The 23,730-nt window shown below is 42.3% G+C and overlaps 1 protein-coding gene across 1 annotated transcript in view; it reads left to right on the top strand.

The window, feature by feature from the left end:
• The window catches only part of SHANK1 (SH3 and multiple ankyrin repeat domains 1), a 553,037-nt gene that overhangs the window by 460,351 nt on the left and 68,956 nt on the right, over positions 1-23,730 (top strand). The window contains exons 14-15 of the mRNA XM_040430330.1: positions 4,325-4,407; positions 17,226-17,350. Coding sequence (XP_040286264.1) covers positions 4,325-4,407; positions 17,226-17,350 — 208 coding nt within the window. The remainder of the gene's footprint in view (positions 1-4,324; positions 4,408-17,225; positions 17,351-23,730) is intronic.

Genomic DNA, 23,730 nt, shown 5'->3' on the forward strand with positions numbered 1-23,730 from the left:
AACACGTCGTCGATGTACCTACCCCAAAACAATATATTAGGGGCCCATCGACGACAGGGTTCATTGAAGACAATGGTGTCCTCACACCAGCCCAGGACTAGGTTGGCATAACTGGGCGCACAAGGGCTACCCATAGCCGTACCCCTGAGCTGGTGGAAGAAACGCGTCTCAAAGATGAAATAATTATGTGATAAAATGAACTCAAGTGCTTGGATCACAAGAGTGTAACTTAAATTGAGTACCACGGGTGCTTAGGAAGTATTTAGCTGCTGTAATACCCCATTCATGGGGGATACTTGTATAAAAGACCTCTACATCAATAGAGGCCAGATGGACGTTCTCATCTATATGGATATTCTCAATTTTAAGTAACAAATCTGTTGTGTCTCTAAAATAAGATGGCAAGGATGACACAAAAGGACGTAAGATGTTGTCAACATAGGTACTGATACTGTGAGTAATGGATCCCACACCTGAAATAATGGGACGTCCCTTGAGGGGAGGGTACCCCTTATGAATTTTGGAGAGGGAGTAAAATGTGGGAATCTGTGGGTGTGCCGGCACCAGGAACTTCATCTCGTCCTTAGAAATCAGTCTATTTCCAAGGGCACCTATAACCATAGATTCCAACTGGTTAGAGAAATTAACTGTGGGGTTAGAGAAAAGAATATAATAACATGTCTTATCATCCAATAGAGCCTGACACATTTTCCGGTATGTAATGTGATTCATTAAAACCACATTATAACCTTTGTCGGATGGTTTACATATGATGCTAGTGTCAGATTCTAAATTCTTTAATGCATCCATTTGACCTTTATCCAAATTATAACATCCTCTTATCTTATTGCCCTGAAGCTTCTCAAGTTGATCTACTACTAGTTTGTTAAAGAGATCTAAAGCTGGGGTGTCCTGAGGAGGAGGCATTCTCACACTCTTGGGTTTAAGATTCGTAAATGGACCCATTTCAGGATTACATTAATTTTCAGTCAGCAAAAAGCACAATGTGCGAACTCCCACTAAATCCTCCAAAGATATACCAAGTTTAACACATTCCTCTTTATCATGAGTTTTAATAAATGTATGCCATTTTAATTTGCGAATGAAGAGCCTAAGGTCTTTTACCCACTAAAAGGTATTAAGTTTTGTTGTGGGGACGAAAGAAAGACCTTTCTCGAGAAGTCTCTCTTCCTGTTCCGTTAGAGGTCTAGCCGTAAGATTATTACTTAGGCTGAGGGCGGTGTTACTTGGTTTTGGTGGATTCTGAACTGTTCCACCCTCCCTGTCTCTCAGTTGGTAAGGAAACATATTTGTTTCCCTGCCGGTTTCTAAAAAAGTGGTACAGGGGGACGGAGATGAAGGATAATGAGGAGGGAAAGGAAGAAGACAGAGATGACTGTACCGGGGGTGATGATTCCCGTGTTGTACTTTTTTGAGGGCCCTGAAAAGTAGGTGAAGGGGTTTGTACCCCTGTAATTCCCTCTGTATTGTCCTCGTGGCCGTCTTCTATTACCCCTTCCTCTGAATCTATTTCTGCCCCTAGAGGAAGCTATACCTCTTTCTGTATCAGAGGAGTCAGGGTCACTAGAGGAAATATCAGTACTAGGATTTGTTTGATTGCTGTTGTTTAAAAAGTCAAAAGCACGTTTCCCACGAAATTTTAGCAGGTCCCGAATGAATTGTCTATGTTTTCTATCCTTAAGTGTTATCTGATATCTTTTTACATTAGTGCATAGAATATTTTCGGGTCTATTAAAATCAGTATCTGATTTAAGTTTCAGAGCTGATTCAATAAGGGTATTCAAATGTTTGGATGTTCTATCATGAATTAATTTTTCTTCGTTTAACAATAATTGCATGAAGCGAATGGAGCTGGAAAGTAGCTGCTCCTCCCACTTATCTTATAATTGGGTTGAGTATGCCCGCTGGACTGGTATGACATGTACCCTCAATCCTTTAGGAACTATTTTATTCTTGATATAGTTCTCTAGGGATTGGCACTCCCACCAAGAATTTAAGTTTTCTTTGTATCCCTCATGTAACTCCTTAAATATGTCTTTTAAAGTAGGGGTCCTATCTAGAGTATTCTTTACCTATCTCTGAGAAGGCTTCATAAGCATCATTTAACCAAACATTAGTGTCTATGGGTCCTGTAAGGAAACCTGCCATACTCTGAATACAAAGACTATCACTGACAAAAATCTATAGTGTTGAAAAGTACAGAAATACCCCACAATGTATACAATAATTGATAACGTATTGTGCCACATAAGAAGAGCAGAGCCTTACTTTGGACGTGGTCAAGGATAGTATCATCCAAGTAATTAAAGATGCCAAAGCATCCAAGCCCTTAGTCTTCAAAACTGTAAGTTGTTGCATCTTTAATTACTTGGATGATACCATCCTTGACCACGTCCAAAGTAAGGCTCTGCTCTTTTTATGTGGCACAATACGTTATCAATTATTATATACATTGTGGGGTATTATTTTAATATCGAGAAGTAAAAGTTACGTTTTTTCCGAAAAGTCATTATTTTCTCTGTGATAGTTATTTCTGTACTTTTCAACGCTATAGATTTTTGTCAGTGATAGTCTTGGCATTATAGATAGGATGAATACCTAGAGCATTATATACATTATACTAATTTTCTTTAGCGTCCCTCAAAAGATATGCTATAACTGAATTTATGGCAGTATTCCAAAGCTCGTAAATAAAGTTCCAGGCTCTATATGATGGTAAATAGTGATGTGCGAAGCAAGCTTCGGATCCTAGACTTCGTTTTAATGCTGTACAGAGATCTTTCTCTGTACAGCATTAAAATGTATGGGCTCCGACGAGACAAAGTCAGTGTGTGGTATTACACCTCTGCCCCCATTGACTGCAATACCAAACACAACCCATGGACCGGGGTGGTGCTGTTTTTGGAAGAAAGCAGCCATGTTTTTCTAATCCTTTAATTTGATTTAATACATACTCCACTACATTATCAGATCCCCCCTCACTAACTTGAGGGTCTGTTAAGAATGTCAAATTTCCTTGCACCGCATACCCATTACCAGTGATAGACTGCAGGCTACCCCACAGCCTGTAGTCTGTTAAATGGACACCAGAGTGGCTTCCTAAAATATCCAGTGTCTAACAAAAGGTGCAGGGTGGTTGCTAGATTTTTTATAATTTCTATAAAAGGGTCCAATTCAGATAATAAGATACAATTAGGCAATTGCTAATTATGCAATTCCCTATTATACAGTAATATGTTTACTGGCTCCAAAGGATGAGCTTCAGTTTTAGGGCTAATGCACACGACCGTTGTTGTTTTATGGTCCGTTTTTCACAGATCCGTTGTTCCGTATCTGAGTTTTTTTTTTCCTCTGATTTAAGTCCTCTTCCGTCCCGTTATTCCACAAAACATATCCATATGGTTTCTGTTGGCGATCCGTTTTTTGCGGATCGGAAACAATAACTTTTTAATCACGAAACACATGAGCAATATGGGCTGGGTATAGCATTTCTACAGTATGGATCCGCAAAATACGGATGACATACTGATGTGTTCCGTGTGCGTTCAGTATTTTTTGCGGACCCATTCACTTGAATGGGGCCTCAGACCGTGGACAATAATGTCATGCACTACTTTTTTGCGGAACGGAAATACGAAAACGGACCCATTGAAGTGAATAGTTCCGCATACGGTCTGCAAAAAGAAAATGTAACGGAAGAAAATACGTTTGTGTGCATGAGCCCTTAGGGTCCATTCACACGTCCGCATAATGGGTCTGCATCCGTTCCGCAATTTTGCGGAAATGGGTGCGTACCCATTCATTTTACAATAAAAAAAAATAGAGCATGTTCTTTTCTTGTCCGCAGCTGCAAAATGTGGAACGCACATGGCCGGTGTCCGTGTTTTGCAGACTGCAAAACACTTGCGTACATTTGAATGGACCCTTACATGTAAGAACCCATCTAGATACATTTGAAGTCATAGCTAGGATTTCCTTCAAATGGGGCTTCATGTGTAGATTCAGTTTGCTGCTCCTGACGCCCTCCTGCCACCATGTTCCCGGGGCATATACTGTACAGTTGCATAAAGAATAATGGTTTAGTGGAAAGAGAATGGTTAAAGGGGTTAACTGGGATTGCAAAATGTGATGCTCTGTCTTTAGGTTTTGCTATCTGTGTCAGTCCAGTAGGGGTCCGACTGTTGTCCTGCCGATCAGCAGAAAGAATGGGGCATGGCTTCAGTGGAGGCCTTTAAGGGCCCCTTTTGTATGACACGTATATGTTGGGTGTCCTAATACTAACTCTGACTGTTTTTAATTTCAGTGACTACATTATTAAAGAAAAAACGGTGCTGCTGCAGAAGAAAGACAGCGAAGGATTTGGCTTTGTGCTGAGAGGAGCTAAGGGTGAGGATCTCCTCTAATTACTGGGGGTTACTTGTGCCTCCCTGCTCTGCTGGACTGAGACTGAATGCATAGCTCTCTGTAGACAACCGCAAAGGCATATTTTCCTTTAACAAGTACAAATGACCAAGATTAGGCCGAATGAATACAAGATGTGAAAGATCTCATCTGTATTATGGCTTAGAGAATAGAAGGTACAGCTGTAGTCTGCATGGGTGATGATTGAGAGCTCCACTTTGCCCAAATCAATCATGCCAGGCTGCGGCAGTACCAGATGATTGGAGTGATTTTTTTTTTCTTTTTTTTTTTTTTATCCCTGAGCTGATTATGGAAAGCACTCTTCTTCTAAAAGACTCTCAGTGGAACTTGAGTATTGAGCATCAAGACGTGGCAGCAACATAGAGCAGAGATTTTTACTGACTCAAGTATTGCTTAGCTCAGTAATGTGCAGCTTTTAGTTGGAAGCCACAGCTCCTAGTATACTCTAGCACAGTATTCTGGGAGTTGTAATTTTACAACCGTTGCAGGGCCACATTATGTAGACCACTGGTCTAGCTGTTTAATATATTAGATTTTTTTTGTAAAGGGGTTTTCCAGAAGCACAGTATTAAGGACGTAACCTCAGGATAGGTCATCAATATCTGATCAGCGAGTTCTGTAGCCTCTTCCTTGGCCATTGAGTTCATCGGTCACATGGCCTATGAAAATCTTATTCCCATTGAAGGAAATGGGCCTGGGCTGCAATACCAAGCACAGCCACTGGACAACTAATGGGGCTTGGTAAGCTGTGAAGAGACACAGGGCTCACTGGAGCATCATAAACTGATCAAACAGCTGATTGACGGGCATGCCTGGTTTCAGATTACACCTATCCTGAAGATAGGCCATCAATATTGTATTCCCAGAAAACCCCTTTAAAGGGCTTGTCTGCTGTAGAACAATTTCAAATGCTATACTATGGCATTCTCAGATAACCGCCTCCGGACCGCCTAACGCAGGATCGCATTCCGGAGGCGGCAGCGCTGCGCAGAGTCACGCATATACGCGTCATCTCGCGAGACGCGAGATTTCGCTCAAAGCCGGCCCGCGCATGCGCATCGCGGGCCGGCAAAAGTTAAAGAACAATTTCGTCACCAGCCTGCCAGCAAAGATCATTGGCTGGCAGGCTGGCGATTTTCAAAAAAACCAATCACAAGCCATATAACAGATCATATTAGTAAATATGATCTGTTATATGGCTTGTCTGCTCCTCTGCTGGTCCTTTTCGTCGGTTGGATCCAGCAGAGGAGCAGACTGAACTGTGAGTAGCACCAACACTACACCTTAGCCCCAGATCACCCCCCTGCACCCCAATTAACCCTTTGATCACCCCTTTGATCGCCCCTGGATTAGTTTAGGCCCCTTGGTTAGGTAGTTTAGCGTCAGTTAGCGCCCACCCCACCGCACCGCAGTCACTTATTCGCTGATTAGCGTATCGCTAATCAGCATTTGTACTTTTATAGTATCTGTAAGTGATCAAAACTGATCACGGTCAGATCTATAATAGTATTAGTGTCACTTTAGTTCGCCCTCCACCCAAAACGCAGTGTTTGCCCGATCAGGCCTGATCAGTCGCCCACACGTGCGTTCACCCACACCCGCCCCACCGCAGTGACAAAAAATATATATTTTTTCATCACTGCACATTCACTTTACAAACACTGCGGCGATAAAAAAAAAAAGTTTTGATATTTTTTATCAACCGCAGCGGCCTCCGGTACTTCGCTAGCCTCTCCTTTGTAAGACAGGTTTGCTTTTTTTCTTGGGTAGTCTCAGGGAATACCCCTAAATTTAGTAGTCCAAAATGTCAAACAGGGGGTATTCTTCTGAAGAGGCCTACAGGATTCTGACCCAGTCGGATGAGGAATGGGAACCCTCATCTGACGAATCTAGCGGGTCAGAATATGAACCTGTAGAAAGCAGTGGCTCTCTGACCCAAAGTTCGGACGAGGAGGTGGAGGTCCCTGATAGAACCAGGCGTACCCGGCCCCGTGTCGCTAGACCACAGGTTATGCAGGATCCGCTTCAAGAGCAGCAGAGTGGGGCTGTCGCTGCCGGATCACGTGGTGAGGCATACACCAGCAGCGCAGCCCTCCCTGGACCTAGTACCAGCACTGCCGTACAACATGGTGACGTGGCGAGCACCAGAAGGGCAGTTGAAGCTGGTACGGTGGCACGTGCAATAGTTACCCCGTCGCAGCCACCGCACAGACAGGCCCGTAGAGCCCCTAGAATCCCTGAGGTGCTGGCAAACCCTGATTGGCAGTCACCAACTTCAGCCGCACCTGTAGTTCCCCCTTTCACCGCCCAGTCTGGAGTTCGGGTTGAGACGGCTCATATCGGTTCGGCCCTGGGATTTTTTGAGCTGTTCTTGACTGCGGAGCTCTTGGACTTAGTCGTGGCAGAGACAAACCGGTATGCCACACAATTTATATCCGCCAACCCGGGAAGCTATTATGCCCAGCCTTTCCGGTGGAAACCAGTCCAAGTTTCCGAAATTAAAATTTTTCTGGGCCTTCTCCTCAACATGGGTCTAACTAAAAAGCATGAATTGAAGTCATATTGGTCCACGCACCCGATTCATCACATGCCCATGTTCTCTGCTGCTATGTCCAGGGCACTATTTGAGGCCATCCTCCGTTTCCTGCATTTTAGCGACAACACCACCTTCCGTCCCAGAGGCCACCCTGCTTTTGACCGGCTCCACAAAATTCGGCCCCTCATAGACTACTTCAACCAGAAATTTGTAGATTTGTATACCCCCGAGCAAAACATCTGCGTAGACGAGTCCCTAATACATTTTACCGGGCGCCTTGGCTTCAAACAATACATCCCAAGCAAGCGTGCCCGGTATGGGGTCAAATTGTATAAGCTCTGTGAAAGGGCCACAGGCTATACCCACAAATTTCGGATCTATGAGGGAAAAGATCAGACCCTGGAGCCGGTCGGTTGCCCTGACTACCTGGGGAGCAGTGGGAAGACAGTCTGGGACTTGGTGTCACCCTTATTTGGCAAGGGGTACCATCTTTATGTGGACAATTTCTACACAAGTGTGGCCCTCTTTAGGCATTTGTTTCTAAAACGGATTTGCGCCTGTGGCACCGCGTGAACTAGTCACGTGGGCTTCCCCCAATGGCTCGTTACCACCCGTCTTGCAAGGGGGGAGAGGGCTGCCTTGTGTAACGAAGAACTGCTCGCGGTGAAATGGAGAGACAAGCGTGACGTTTACATGCTCTCCTCCATTCACGCAGACACGACAATACAAATTGAGCGAGCAACCCGTGTCATTGAAAAGCCCCTCTCAGTCCACGACTATAATTTGCTCATGGGAGGGGTGGACTCCAATGACCAGATGTTGTCTCCGTATTTAGTTTCCCGACGCACCAGACGCTGGTATAAGAAGGTGTCTGTATATTTGATTCAATTGGCTCTGTACAATAGTTTTGTTCTCTACAGTAAGGCTGGGAGAACAGGATCCTTCCTCAAATTCCAGGAAGAGATCATCGAGAACCTCCTGTATCCAGAAGGTTCCGTGGCCCCATCCACCAGTGTAGTTAGCCGTCTACACGAGCGACATTTCCCCAGTGTCGTTCCTGGTACCTCAACCCAACCGTCACCCCGAAAAAGATGTCGTGTCTGTAGCAGGAGTGGAATAAGGCGTGACACCCGCTATTTCTGTCCTGACTGTCCTGACCACCCTGCCCTATGCTTTGGTGAGTGTTTCCAGAAGTACCACACACAGGTACACTTAGCATAGGGATTGCATCTCACAGGACAGGCACACAGGGCTATTAGGGCCCTTTTACTCACAGCTGCTGCAAACCTCTCCTTTCACCTGGGATAAAGTGCATAACGTACTTCGCCACATCTTTGGGCGATTTGCGCTTTGCACATTGTCCCATGGGGAAGGAGAGGTTTGTTCTATAAAAGGTAAAAAAAACTAAACAAAAAAAAAATACCGGTAAGTAAAAAAGTTAACGTTCAGTTAAAAAAGTTAAAAAAAAGTTTATATGTTTGGTTCAAAAGTTAATAAATTTATTGCGTTGCGGCCTGGTTTTTTCTTTTTTGTTTTGTTTTTTTTACCTTCCAGGTGGACCAACCGATCGACTAGCTGCAGCACTGATTACACGCAGATTACACGCAAGTCGGTGTATGCGGCGCTGCAAGACGAGATTTCTCCTCTGCAGTAAAAGATACGTTTGCCGAGGCATATGAGCTGAGGAGGTGGCGGTGTTCATATACTTTGGCAAACACTTTGTATATATAAAAAAAAAAATCCCGGCAAGGATTTATTCATCCACATCGATTGATGTGAATGGAGAAATCTGGTTTGCCAGGGCATACGAGCTAAGTGGGTATGGATGTTGGGCGGAGCTCCTATGTCCTGGCAGACGCCTTTCCCCTTCTTTTTCTTTTTTTGGCAGAGATTTTTTCATCCACATTGATCGATGCGAATGAAGAAATCTGTGCCGTTCATTTTTTTCTTTCAGCCCAGAGGCTGAACGGAAAAAAAAAATCTCATTACCCGTATGCTCAATATAAGGAGAATGGCAGAAACTCCTAATGCTGGCCATACATGTAATGATTGCGGAGACCCTCAAATGCCAGGGCAGTACAAACACGCCACAAATGACACCAATTTGGAAAGAAGACACCCCAAGGTATTTGCTGAGGGGATTATTGAGTCCATGAAAGATTGAAATTTTTGTCCCAAGTTAGCGGAAAGGGAGACTTTGTGAGAAAAAAATCAAAAAAATCAATTTCCGCTAACTTGTGGCAAAAATTTTTTTTTTCTATGAACTCGCCATGCCCCTCATTGAATACCTTGGGGTGTCTTCTTTCCAAAATGGGGTCACATGTGGGGTATTTATACTGCCCTGGCATTTTAGGGGCCCCAAAGCGTGAGAAGAAGTCTGGTATCCAAATGTCTAAAAATGCCCTCCTAAAAGGAATTTGGGCCCCTTTGCCCACCTAGGCTGCAAAAAAGTGTCACACATGTGGTATCTCCGTATTCAGGAGAAGTTGGGGAATGTGTTTTGGGGTGTCATTTTACATATACCCATGCTGGGTGAGATAAATATCTTGGTCAAATGCCAACTTTGTATAAAAAATGGGAAAAGTTGTCTTTTGCCAAGATATTTCTCTCACCCAGCATGGGTATATGTAAAATGACACCCCAAAACACATTCCCCAACTTCTCCTGAATACGGAGATACCACATGTGTGACACTTTTTTGCAGCCTAGGTGGGCAAAGGGGCCCACATTCCAAAGAGCACCTTTCGGATTTCACAGGTCATTTACCTACTTACCACACATTTGGGCCCCTAGAATGCCAGGGCAGTATAACTACCCCACAAGTGACCCCATTTTAGAAAGAAGACACCCCAAGGTATTCCGTGAGGGGCATGGCGAGTTCCTAGAATTTTTTATTTTTTGTCACAAGTTAGTGGAAAATGATGATTTTTTTTTTTTTTTTTTTTCTTACAAAGTCTCATATTCCACTAACTTGTGACCAAAAATAAAAACTTCCATGAACTCACTATGCCAATCAGCGAATACCTTGGGGTGTCTTCTTTCCAAAATGGGGTCACTTGTGGGGTAGTTATACTGCCCTGGCATTCTAGGGGCCCAAATGTGTGGTAAGGAGTTTGAAATCAAATTCTGTAAAAAATGACCAGTGAAATCCGAAAGGTGCTCTTTGGAATATGGGCCCCTTTGCCCACCTAGGCTGCAAAAAAGTGTCACACATGTGGTATCTCCGTATTCAGGAGAAGTTGGGGAATGTGTTTTGGGGTGTCATTTTACATATACCCATGCTGGGTGAGAGAAATATCTTGGCAAAAGACAACTTTTCCCATTTTTTTATACAAAGTTACAAAGATATTTATCTCACCCAGCATGGGTATATGTAAAATGACACCCCAAAACACATTCCCCAACTTCTCCTGAATATGGAGATACCACATGTGTGACACTTTTTTGCAGCCTAGGTGGGCAAAGGGGGCCACATTCCAAAGAGCACCTTTCGGATTTCACCGGCCATTTATTACAGAATTTGATTTCAAACTCCTTACCACACATTTGGGCCCCTAGAATGCCAGGGCAGTATAACTACCCCACAAGTGACCCCATTTTGGAAAGAAGACACCCCAAGGTATTCGCTGACCCCATTTTTTGTCACAAGTTAGTGGAATATGAGACTTTGTAAGAAAAAAAAAAAAAAAAAAATTCATCATTTTCGGCTAACTTGTGACAAAAAATAAAAAGTTCTATGAACTCACTATGCCCATCAGTGAATACCTTAGGGTGTCTACTTTCCGAAATGGGGTCATTTGTGGGGTGTTTGTACTGTCTGGCCATTGTAGAACCTCAGGAAACATGACAGGTGCTCAGAAAGTCAGAGCTGTTTCAAAAAGCGGAAATTCACATTTTGTACCATAGTTTGTAAACGCTTTAACTTTTACCCAAACCATTTTTTTTTATCAAAGACATGTAGAACAATAAATTTAGAGCAAAATTTATATATGGATCTCGTTTTTTTTGCAAAATTTTACAACTGAAAAATGTCATTTTTTTGCAAAAAAATCGTTAAATTTCGATTAATAACAAAAAAAGTAAAAATGTCAGCAGCAATGAAATGCCACCAAATGAAAGCTCTATTAGTGAGAAGAAAAGGAGGTAAAATTCATTTGGGTGGTAAGTTGCATGACCGAGCAATAAACGGTGAAAGTAGTGTAGGTCAGAAGTGTAAAAAGTGGCCTGGTCTTTCAGGGTGTTTAAGCTATGGGGGCTGAGGTGGTTAAACCATATGAAGAGAAAAAAAATAGAAGGTTATATTGCTATTCTGGAAAGGAATTACCCAAGATGAATATATAAAATTGTTGGTGCCAATGGAATGTGTATCCCTAGAATACTAGTGAACATTTATCAATATCGAATTGTTTGTAGGTTAGTAAATACATATATAACAGGAGTTAAAAAATAAAAAATAAAATAAAAAGGGATCTCTAGAGAGGCTGCTTGATCTCGTGGGGGCTGTACCCATGTAATGTGAACAATCTAGTATCAAAAAAAGTAAAATCAGCGCCACTTGTCTCAGAGTTTCACATCAGGATAATTAACGAATGGTCTCTCAATAAAACACATATAGGAGCAATTAAAACGTAATGCAAAGGCTACAAGTGGACCCCTCTTTAATGGTAAGAGAATTCAGAGTATTTACTTACTTTACTGAGGAGGATACCTGAAGGATAACCACATGACACGTACAGGTACTTCCTCCCCCGCCAGGGTCGCATGTAGAATATAAGAAACTGGTGTCAGCCACGGTTGTTTCTCAAACAGTTTCTTTTAATAGTTCCACTTCAACGCATTTCGGGGGTTCAAAATCACAATCCCCCTTCTTCAGGAGCAAATACAAAATAATAAAACAATACACAAGGACAACGAGCTGCCTTACCTCTTTAAATAGCGCTCATTTTCCGCCATTTGGTAAATGTTTAGTCATCATCTGCGTTCCACATCGGAGCCGCCATCTTTAAAGGCAGAAGTAGGAAGCACTGGTGTGTAGGGCGCATATGCGTTCCACACTCGGCAAACTCCGTTACAACTTCTAAGGGATTTTTTCAATAAGAAATAGTTTGATCAATATGCTGAACATCACCTTCTATGAAAGGTTGGTTCCTGCATTCCTTATTATATCTATTCTAGATGCTACACCACAAGTCAATAAATGGCTATAAGGAAATATGTCTAGATCCGGACAATTATATATACAATAAAATGGAAAAAAAAATATAAAGAATGAAAAAAAAAATATAGAATAATAATATATATATATAAAATCAGGAATCTATATGTAAATATATATCCATATAAATCTATTAGGAATATATAGTAATATCTAATATCATTTGATCCATAAACTGAGCATCACTTCTATGGGAAAAAGTCCCTACATTACTTGCTTCTCACAACCATACTAAATGTCACATTAAAAATGAATAAATAATCAAGGAAAATTAGAATAATTAATAGGGTAACTACTTGAATAGACAATAAAATAATATAAAAAAATATCTAAAAAATAATAAACCGTGCACTCAGAAATATGTATGGAAAAAACAGGACATATGCAATCCATACACAAGAATACACTCCAATGTATGATAAAATAATATATAAAAAGCAGTATACACAATTAATACCAGAAGCATTATTTGAATAAATTGATTAATTCATATTGATTAGATTGGTACATAAAAAAAAAAAAGTTAAACTGAATGAGTCATCAGAAAATGACCTATTATTTAACTCACATTTTTATGGTTAACATATTTGTAAAGAATTTTTGATGCTGTAATTTTTCATGTCAATATCCACATTTAAGCAAAAGCCATAATATCCTCCATTTTTCACACTTGCCACTAAGCTTAATAGGCGCCACAGATTAATAGGCCTGCACAGATCGCTTTACTGCAGTTACCTGCTTATCTGTCATTCTAATCCTGCCTGTGATGATATCACCTCTGTGTATAGATAAGACAGGATCCACCATTCACAATAGGTGATTATCAAAGCTATTCTGAGTGAAAGGAAATGTGTCATAAAATGACCTATTGTTTAAATCAAATTTTTTTGTTGAACACATTTTTGAAGAATTTTTAATAAGGTTTTTAATTTTTCATGTCAATAAACCACAAACAAAATCCTGCAGTTTTCACACTAGTCACTAAACCTACTTGAGGATTTGACTCATTTATGACAAGGCACAGGCCTCGTGATATACTTAAAACGTCCTCTGGCAGTACGTGCGCCAAATTAAAAGATATATGGCAACTCGGAGCTGCTGTAGATTTATGTCCTCATTTGAGAGTTAAATCCTGCCCCTGGTTCTGCCCACTCCCTGCCTGCACAAGTCACTTTCTGATCTGCACAGATCACTTTACTTTACCTACTTATCTGTCAATCTAATCCTGCCTGTGATGATATCACCTCTGTGTATAGATAAGACAGGATCCACCATTCACAATAGGTGATTGTCGGAGCTGATCTATTCTTTCCTTGTACAATGACCTCTGCACAGGGCACAAAGCATGCCTAGAAAACTGCCCCATAGAAGTCAGTGAGGTCCCCTCCTAACCATTGTGTCTATGGCCCATGGGGCTGCCATTAGAAAAAAAAGAACATTTGTTGCTATCTGGTTTTAACTGGCAGATAAGATTTTTGGTCACACATTTCCTTTAAAAGAAGGACTCGTGCATTTGAGACTACTCTCTACTAGTAAGGCCTCATGCACACGACCATTCATTTTTTTGCGGTTCGTCCATTGTAGAAAGGCCTATTCTTGTCCGCAAAATGGACAAGAATAGGACATGCTATATTTTTTTTTGCGGGGCCACAGAGTGCTGTCCGCATCTTTTGCGGCCCCATTGAAGTGAATGGGTCTGCACCCGAGCCGCAAAAACTGCGAACACCTGTGAACTAATTAATACGGACACAATGTCGCCGTGCAGTGCTGTGCCAAATTTAGAATAGGGTCCCATTCGAAGAGGCAACCTTGTCGCGGTGAGTGGGCCTATGCTTTTTGATCAAATTATATACTAATGCCTCATGTACAGCATGCAGCATAGGGGTAGGTATACGATAAATTACGCTGAGAAGCGATATTAATTATGCTGAGAAGCAGTTAGATAAAAGCATAGTATTGAAGATGTGCGATCCAGTTCTTTTTCTTACATTTTGTATGTAATTAATACGGACACCCCAAGACCTGGACTGTCCGGATGGAGTGGGGGCCCACCCTTCCCTCCCCACTTCAGCAAACCAGGCCCTGAAAGCGGATTTTCCACAAACCCTAAGGCCTCTTTCACACGACCGTATGGCTTTTCAGTGTTTTGTGGTCCGCTTTTCATGGATCTGTTGTTCAGTTTTTTGTTTCCGTTTCTGTTCCGTTTTTCCATATGGCATATACAGTATACAGTAATTACATAGAAAAAATGGGGCTGGGCATAACATTTTCAATAGATGGTTCCGGAAAAATGGAACGGATACGGAAGACATACGGATGCATTTCCATATGTGTTCAGTTTTTTTTGAGGACCCATTGACTTGAATGGAGCCACAGAACGTGATTTGCAGGCAACAAATACGGAAACGGAATGCATACGGAGTACATTCCGTTTTTTTTTTTTGCTGAACCATTGAAATGAATGGATCCGTAGACGGAACCCAAAAAAACGGCCCGTAAACGAAAAAATCAATGGTTGTGTGAAAGAGGCCTAAGAGACAACTGAACATCTCTGTCATTCATATATTCTGGTTGCTTAATAAAACCATGAAGTGAGGAACTTTGGTCAAATATACACCCCATCCACCACTTCTCCAGACACTCTGTCACAATAGATATAAGTTTGTAGCATACAAAGGTGCCATTTTGCTCCAAAATTGCAACTTTTTGTTGTTTCTTGTCACCATCACCACTTTTGGAAAGGTGCATGGCAAAGTGGACATGGATTCTTTTCATGCCAGATATATCACTGCAACTTTTTTGAAAAGTCTCAAAAAAAGTTGTAAAATCACTCAAGCAGGTGGGTGGCATAGGAAAACTGGAGCAGCGTTTCTAGACAAAAGGTGTTGGGTTTAACCTCCTAACGATCACAGTAAAATTGGAGAAACATTCAAGAAAATGTCACTTTTTACATTTTAGATTCTTAATATATGTATGTCTGAAGTAAATATTGTTAGCTCGCAGCTCCAGGGGGACACTATTTTTAACCCCTTAGTGACACAATTAATTTTAGCCTTAAGGGCATCTTTCAGCAGATCTGTACCTATGAAACTGGCTGAACTGTTACTTATGCGCTTGGCAGCTGAAGACATCTGTGTTGGTTCCATGTTCATATGTGCCCACATTGCTTCTAGGAGCAAGGGGGGGGCATTGCCATTACACCAAGAGGCTTTGCTTTCTCTAAGGCCCCTTTCACACGGGCGTTGCGGGAAAATGTGCGGGTGCGTTACGGGAACACCCGCGATTTTTCCGCGCGAGTGCAAAACATTGTAATGCGTTTTGCACTCGCGTGAGAAAAATCGCGCATGTTTGGTACCCAAACCGGCTTGGGATCCGTGTTCTGTAGATTGTATTATTTCCCCTTATAACATGGTTATAAGGGAAAATAATAGCATTCTGAATACAGAATGCATAGTACAATAGGGCTGGAGGGGTTAAAAAAATAATAATAATAATTTAACTCACCTTAATACACTTGACCGCGGAGCCCGGCTTCTCCTTCTGTCTCCTTTCTTCAGGACCTCGGTAAAGAACCTGTGGTGACGTCACTCCGGTCATCACATGATTCATCACCATGGTAAAAGATCATGTGATGGATCATGTGATGACCGGAGTGAAGTCACCACAGGTCCTTTACCCAGGTCCTGAAGAAAGGAGACAGAAGGAGAAGCCGGGCTCCACGGTCAAGTGGATTAAGGTGAGTTAAATTATTTTTAATTTTTTTTAACCCCTCCAGCGCTATTTTACTATGCATTCTGTATTCAGAATGCTATTATTTTCCCTTATAACAATGTTATAAGGGGAAATAATAATGATCGGGTCTCCATCCCGATCGTCTCCTAGCAACCGTGCGTGAAAATCGCACAGCATCCGCACTTGCTTGCATCCGCACTTGGGGCCTGCGTTGCGTGAAAAACGCAGAATATAGAGCATGCTGCGATTTTCACGCAATGCACAAGTTATGCGTGAAAATCACCGCTCATGTGAACAGCCCCATAGAAATGAATGGGTCGGTATTCAGTGCGGGTGCAATGCGTTCAACTCACGCATCGCATCCGCGCGGAATACTCGCCCGTGTGAAAGGGGCCTAAAACTGCCGCTCCCTCAAACACTCTGATTGACAGGACCTAGTGTGATGACATTTTCGCTGCCTGTCAATCAAAGAGGAGAGGGTGCGGCAGTTGCAGAGAGCAGAGCCTCTAGGTGTAACAGAAACGCCTCCGTTGCTCCTAGAGGCATATTTGCATATATAAAAACACAATTTTTCTCTGCAATGTGGGCACTTTTGAACATGGCACCAACACAGCCAACATGCCTTCAGCTGCCAAGCGCACATACAACACATCATAGGTACAAATGTGATGACAGATGCCCTTTAAGGAACATCTTCCCCGTCTGTGCTTTAGCAGTCATAACTTTAAAAAAATTTCTTCTAAAATGTTTTCTTGATTTTGCAGCATGGATTTTAGATTATTAGAAATCATTTTGGGGTACATACTGCGTATTAAATAACTTTTATTATTTACTTTTTTAAGGGGAAAGATTAAAAAACAACAATTTTGACATTATTTTGTGGAATATATTTACGGCATTCACTGTGTGGTATAAGTAACATAATTCTGTGGGCCAGTACAGATATGATAATGCCAAATTCATATATTTACCAATCCCTAGATGTGAGCTGGTTAAGCAGTACCCCTCCTCCTCCCTCGCCTAACTGAATCATTAAATCCTTTTCTTAAAGCCAGAACAGAGCACAAGAAAAATTGTTGGTTGAAGATGCTCATAATTTATTAAACAACTTGCAACTTTTGATGAATTTGCAAACTTAAAGCACAACTGACTTTAAAAAGTCCCATCATGATATATTTCACCATATGTACTTTTACAGGAATAAGACCCCTTTATGTCCTCTTATGGGTGGTCGAGTTGATTATTGTATTATTAATGATTATTTGAAGTACAATTTATAATTGTCATGTTTCTTTACAGCACAAACCCCAATTGAGGAGTTTACTCCAACTCCGGCTTTTCCAGCGCTTCAGTACTTGGAAAGTGTGGATGAAGGTGGAGTGGCTTGGAGAGCAGGTCTCAGGATGGGGGACTTTTTAATTGAGGTAACATGAGTTCATTTCATACTACGTATAGCTAAAAATATGCGGTGTGCTTTTAATCAACACATATGGTAAATGTGGTCAGGATGGTCAAAACATGTGTTACATACAGAATAGAAAAGGGCTCCATAGCAAAAATCTAAATCGGCACTCTATTATGATGCTAGGTTTTGCACCACATATAGAAGGGCCTGGTGTTAGTTTCTCCTCTGCTTTCTTATTATGACACTTGGGTCAACCTCTTTACTCCCTTGTTTGCCTACAGTACAGTTCCTCTGACGAAGGAAGGCCACCCAGTAGGAATGGGGCCAACCCAACCTGGACCTCTAAGACCCTTTAGTAGCTTCATAGTCTGACTCTACAACATTGATAACAAGTTCAAAATATGACAAGGACCATGAATATCTATAGAATCCAGTGGCTATACAGTGGTAGGTACCAGTCCTACACAGGTGCTCTGCAGACCGTATAAGTCATTATAGTGCAGTGAAATCCAGTGACTTACAGTTGATGCATGTTTCATCCGATTGGAGTCTTTCGCTTTTCCTGTTTTTTTCTACTCGGCCCCGACAACCATAACAACTTCTTCCAGCCATGACTTGTGCCTGCAGAGTTTGTAACAGAGACATCTTTGGCTCCCCACTTTTACAGTATCCTCTCTGCCTTTCCCAAACCTACCCAAACTTCCCATCCTGCTGATACCCCCAGTTATGTGCCTGTTGCTAACCAATCTTCTCCTATTACTGTATCTGCTGTTTGGCACAGGGCCCCCAAACTCTATTTCCTAATAGCATCATAAATAATACTACATGGACAGCACCTTTGAAAATAATAGTGGCAGGTTGTGTACCCCAAAATAATAGTGCCAGATACACAGAGCCCCATGAAGTGTCACAGATTATTATAATGCACCGCACAGTAAAAGTGCCCTCTTTTGTACCCCACAGAATAATATGATTCACAAAGTAATAAGTCAGATGCTCCAGATGCTCTGCCTCTTACAAAGTATTCATGCCCTCTAGAAAGTAATGATGCCCCATGTGCCCCCTACAAAGTAACAACAGGATCAATGACCTAAGACACTAATAATACCCCTGTGTACCTATTTGGAGTCAATAATGCACTTTGAGTCTAGCGAAAAAGTAATAATTCTGAATGCACCCTTACAAAGTCATAATGGAATGCCCCCCCCCCCCCCCCACAAAAAAACATATTTTTGAATCCTGGCTTAGTGTAGGCCACAGGCCTAAAACTGCCTGCAGCCTACAAGATGGCAAATTGTAGAGCAGAAAGCATACCGCTGTCTGCTCAACTACAGCGTTCAATTGTATCCATGTCCTATAGAAGCTGACACAGTTGAGAGTGCCCCTCCTCTGGGAATTACCAATCCTCCCCTGGTGGTATGCACCATGCGAATGGTCCCAGGGCCGTCGCCCACCTGCACCCTCACCAGCTACGCTTCTGATGCTGTTAATTTGCAAACAAAACACAAAGAGGGTTTTTTCTAATAGCTTTCTTGAGAGTCAGTCAAAAATAAAAATTGGTGGCCTGCTCCACCACATGTTGTATCACATTGGTAATACTTATGCTTTGATTGCAAAGGCACCACATGGACTATAATACTGGAGAGGAGTAACACATGACTGCAAGATCAGACTACACTTGTAGACAATAACCATAGAGGCTCATAGGTCTACATAGAAGATGTATACACAAAATGATAAAATCTTGATCAATACTTGATCAAAAATGCACATACAGTACCGTCTAATTGAATAGTCCTGCATGTGTAATACTTCATTCCAAGGCAGTTAGGTCATTATTTAGTAAGGGTCCAACACCCGGCAACCCATGCCGATCAGCTGTTTGAAGAGGCCTCTGCACTCCTGTGAGCACAGTGACCTAGGCCAGTGGTGTCACGTTCATTAAGGGGGCGGATGGGGCGGAGTTGCAATACCAAGCAGAGCCACTATCTAATGCGCTTGGTACGGGTGGGTTCACATCAGCGTTATGTGTTCCGTTATTGTTTTCCGTTATAACATGGTTATAACGGAAAGTAACGGAATCCATAAGACGGAAGTCAAAATGGAAGCCTTTAAGAGGCATTCCATTTTGATCTGTCATAAGAAGTCTATGGGAATCATAACGGATCCGTCTGGCTCCCGGAAAACAAAGTCCTGTCGACAGGACTTTTTTGTCTGTTCTGCATAACGGGAACCAGACAGATCCGTTATGATTCCCATAGACTTCTATTATGATGGAAAGCAAAACGGAATGCCTCTTAAAGGCTTCTGTTTTGTATTCCATCATAATTCAATTCTATGGGCAGCATAACGGATCCGTCCTGGTTTCCGTTATGCAGGACTGGACTTCTGCATACTGGATCCGTTATGCTGCCCATAGACTAGTATTATGAAGGATCAAAACAGAATGCCTCTTAAAGGCTTCCGTTTTGACTTCTGTCTTATGGATTCTGTTATTTTCCGTTATAACCATGTTATAATGGAAAGCCATAATGGAATACATAACGCTGATGTGAACCCACCCTAAGCTGCAAGAAGATAAGTTGAGCGCCACGGCCTCTTTAACCCCTTCAAGATCAAGCCAGTTTTCACCATAAGGACAAAGTCACATTTTGCTAATCTGACATGTTTCTCTTTATGTGGTAATAACTCTGGAACACTTTTACTTATATAAGCGAATCTGAGATTGTTTTCTCGCGACATATTGTACTTCATGTTGGTGGTAAATTTGAGTCAATATGTTTCACCTTTATTTATAAAAAATTCCAAAATTTACAGAATATTTTAAATTTGAATGTCTCTGCTTTTAAAGCAGATTGTGATACCTCATAAAATAGTTGTTACTGTACATTTCTCTGATGTCTACTTCATGTTGGCATCATTTTGTAAATGTCATTTTATTTTTTTAGGGTGTTAGAAGGCTTAGAATTTTAGAAGCAATTCTTAAAATGTTTAAGAAAATTTCCAAAACCCACTTTTTAACCACCTCCGGACCGCCTAACGCACGGATGCGTCCGGAAGGTGGTTGATTCATTCCTCCTGGATGCATCCGTGCGTCATCTCGCGAGACGTGAGATTTCCTGTGAACGCGCGCACACAGGCGCGCGCGTTCACAGGATCGGAAGGTAAGCGAGTGGATCTCCAGCCTGCCAGCGGCGATCATTCGCTGGCAGGCTGGAGATGCGATTTTTTTAACCCCTAACAGGTATATTAGACGCTGTTTTGATAACGGCGTCTAATATACCTGCTACCTGGTCCTCTGGTGGTCCCTTTTGTTTGGATCGACCACCAGAGGACACAGGTAGCTCAGTAATAAGTAGCACCAAGCACCACACTACACTACACCCCCCCCCTGTCACTTATTAACCCCTTATTAACCCCTGATCACCCCATATAGACTCCCTGATCACCCCCCTGTCATTGATCACCCCCCCTGTCATTGATCACCCCCCTGTAAGGCTGCATTCAGATGTCCATATGATTTTTACGGATCGACTGATACATGCATCGGATCTGCAAAACGCATACGGACATCTGAATGCAGCCTTACAGGGGGGTGATCAATGACGGGGGTGATCACCCCATATAGACTCCCTGATCACCCCCCTGTCATTGATCACCCCCCTGTAATGCTGCATTCAGATGTCCGTATGATTTTTACGGATCCACTGATACATGGATCGGATCCGCAAAACGCATACGGACATCTGAATGCAGCCTTACAGGGGGGTGATCAATGACGGGGGTGATCACCCCATATAGACTCCCTGATCACCCCCCTGTCATTGATCACCCCCCTGTAAGGCTGCATTCAGATGTCCGTATGATTTTTACGGATCCACTGATACATGGATCGGATCTGCAAAACGCATACGGACATCTGAATGCAGCCTTACAGGGGGGTGATCAATGATAGGGGGTGATCACCCCATATAGACTCCCTGATCACCCCCCTGTCATTGATCACCCCCCTGTAAGGCTGCATTCAGATGTCCGTATGATTTTTACGGATCCACTGATACATGGATCGGATCCGCAAAACACATACGGACGTCTGAATGGAGCCTTACAGGGGGTCATCAATGACAGGGGGTGATCACCCCATATAGACTCCCTGATCACCCCCCTGTCATTGATCACCACCCTGTCATTGATCACTTTCCTGTCATTGATCACCCCCCTGTAAGGCTGCATTCAGATGTCCGTATGATTTTTACGGATCCACTGATACATGGATCGGATCCGCAAAACACATACGGACATCTGAATGGAGCCTTATAGGGGGGTGATCAATGACAGGGGGGTGATCACCCCATATAGACTCCCTGATCACCTTCCTGTCATTGATCACCCCCCTGTCATTGATCACGCCCCTGTAAGGCTCTATTCAGACATTTTTTTGGCCCAAGATAGCGGAAATTATTATTTTTTTTTCTTACAAAGTCTCATAGTCCACTAACTTGTGTCAAAAAATAAAATCTCACATGAACTCACCATACCCCTCACGGAATACAAATGCGTAAAATTTTTTAGACATTTATATTCCAGACTTCTTCTCACGCTTTAGGGCCCCTAGAATGCCAGGGCAGTATAAATACCCCACATGTGACCCCATTTTGGAAAGAAGACACCCCAAGGTATTCCGTGAGGGGCATATTGAGTCCATGAAAGATTGAAATTTTTGTCCCAAGTTAGCGGAAAGGGAGACTTTGTGAGAAAAAAAATAAAAATCAATTTCCGCTAACTTGTGCCAAAAAATAAAAATTTCTATGAACTCGCCATGCCCCTCATTGAATACCTTGGGGTGTCTTCTTTCCAAAATTGGGTCACATGTGGGGTATTTATACTTCCCTGGCATTCTAGGGGCCCTAAAGCGTCAGAAGAAGTCTGGGATCCAAATGTCTAAAAATGCCCTCATAAAAGGAATGTGGGCCCCTTTGCGCATCTAGGCTGCAAAAAAGTGTCACACATCTGGTATCGCCGTACTCAGGAGAAGTTGGGCAATGTGTTTTGGGGTGTCATTTTACATATACCTATGCTGGGTGAGATAAATATCTCGGTCAAATGCCAACTTTGTATAAAAAAATGGGAAAAGTTGTCTTTTGCCAAGATATTTCTCTCACCCAGCATGGGTATATGTAAAAAGACACCCCAAAACACATTGCCCAACTTCTCCTGAGTACGGGGAAACCAGATGTGTGACACTTTTTTGCAGCCTAGGTGGGCAAAGGGGCCCACATTCCAAAGAGCACCTTTCGGATTTCACAGGTCATTTACCTACTTACCACACATTAGGGCCCCTAGAATGCCAGGGCAGTATAACTACCCAACAAGTGACCCCATTTTGGAAAGAAGACACCCCAAGGTATTCCGTGAGGGGCATGGCGAGTTCCTAGAATTTTTTTATTTTTTGTCACAAGTTAGCGGAAAATGATGATTTTTTTTTTTTCCTTACAAAGTCTCATATTCCACTAACTTGTGACAAAAAATAAAAACTTCCATGAACTCACTATGCCCATCACAAAATACCTTGGGGTGTCTTCTTTCCAAAATGGGGTCACTTGTTGGGTAGTTATACTGCCCTGGCATTTTAGGGGCCGAATGCGTGAGAAGTGGTTTGAAATCAAAATCTGTAAAAAATTGCCAGTGAAATCCGAAAGGTGCTCTTTGGAATGTGGGCCCCTTTGCCCACCTAGGCTGCAAAAAAGTGTCACACATGTGGTATCTCCGTACTCAGGAGAAGTTGGGCAATGTGTTTTGGGGTGTCATTTTACATATACCCATGCTGGGTGAGATAAATATCTTGGTCAAATGCCAACTTTGTAAAAAAAAATTGGAAAAGTTGTCTTTTGCCAAGATATTTATCTCACCCAGCATGGGTATATGTAAAATGACACACCAAAACACATTGCCCAACTTCTCCTGAGTACGGAGATACCACATGTGTGACACTTTTTTGCAGTCTAGGTGGGCAAAGGGGCCCACATTCCAAAGAGCACCTTTCGGATTTCACCGGCCATTTTTTACAGATTTTGATTTCAAACTACTTACCACACATTTGGGCCCCTAGAATGCCAGGGCAGTATAACTACCCCACAAGTGACCCCATTTTGGAAAGAAGACACCCCAAGGTATTTGCTGATGGGCATAGTGAGTTCATAGAAGTTTTTATTTTTTGTCACAAGTTAGTGGAATATGAGACTTTGTAAGAAAAAATAAAAATAAAAAAAAATTCATCATTTTCCGCTAACTTGTGACAAAAAATAAAAAGTTCTATGAACTCACTATGCCCATCAGCGAATACCTTAGGGTGTCTACTTTCCGAAATGGGGTCATTTGTGGGGTGTTTGTACTGTCTGG

Source organism: Bufo bufo, chromosome 1, assembly GCF_905171765.1.
Source record: "Bufo bufo chromosome 1, aBufBuf1.1, whole genome shotgun sequence".
Classification (NCBI taxonomy): Eukaryota; Metazoa; Chordata; class Amphibia; order Anura; family Bufonidae; genus Bufo; species Bufo bufo.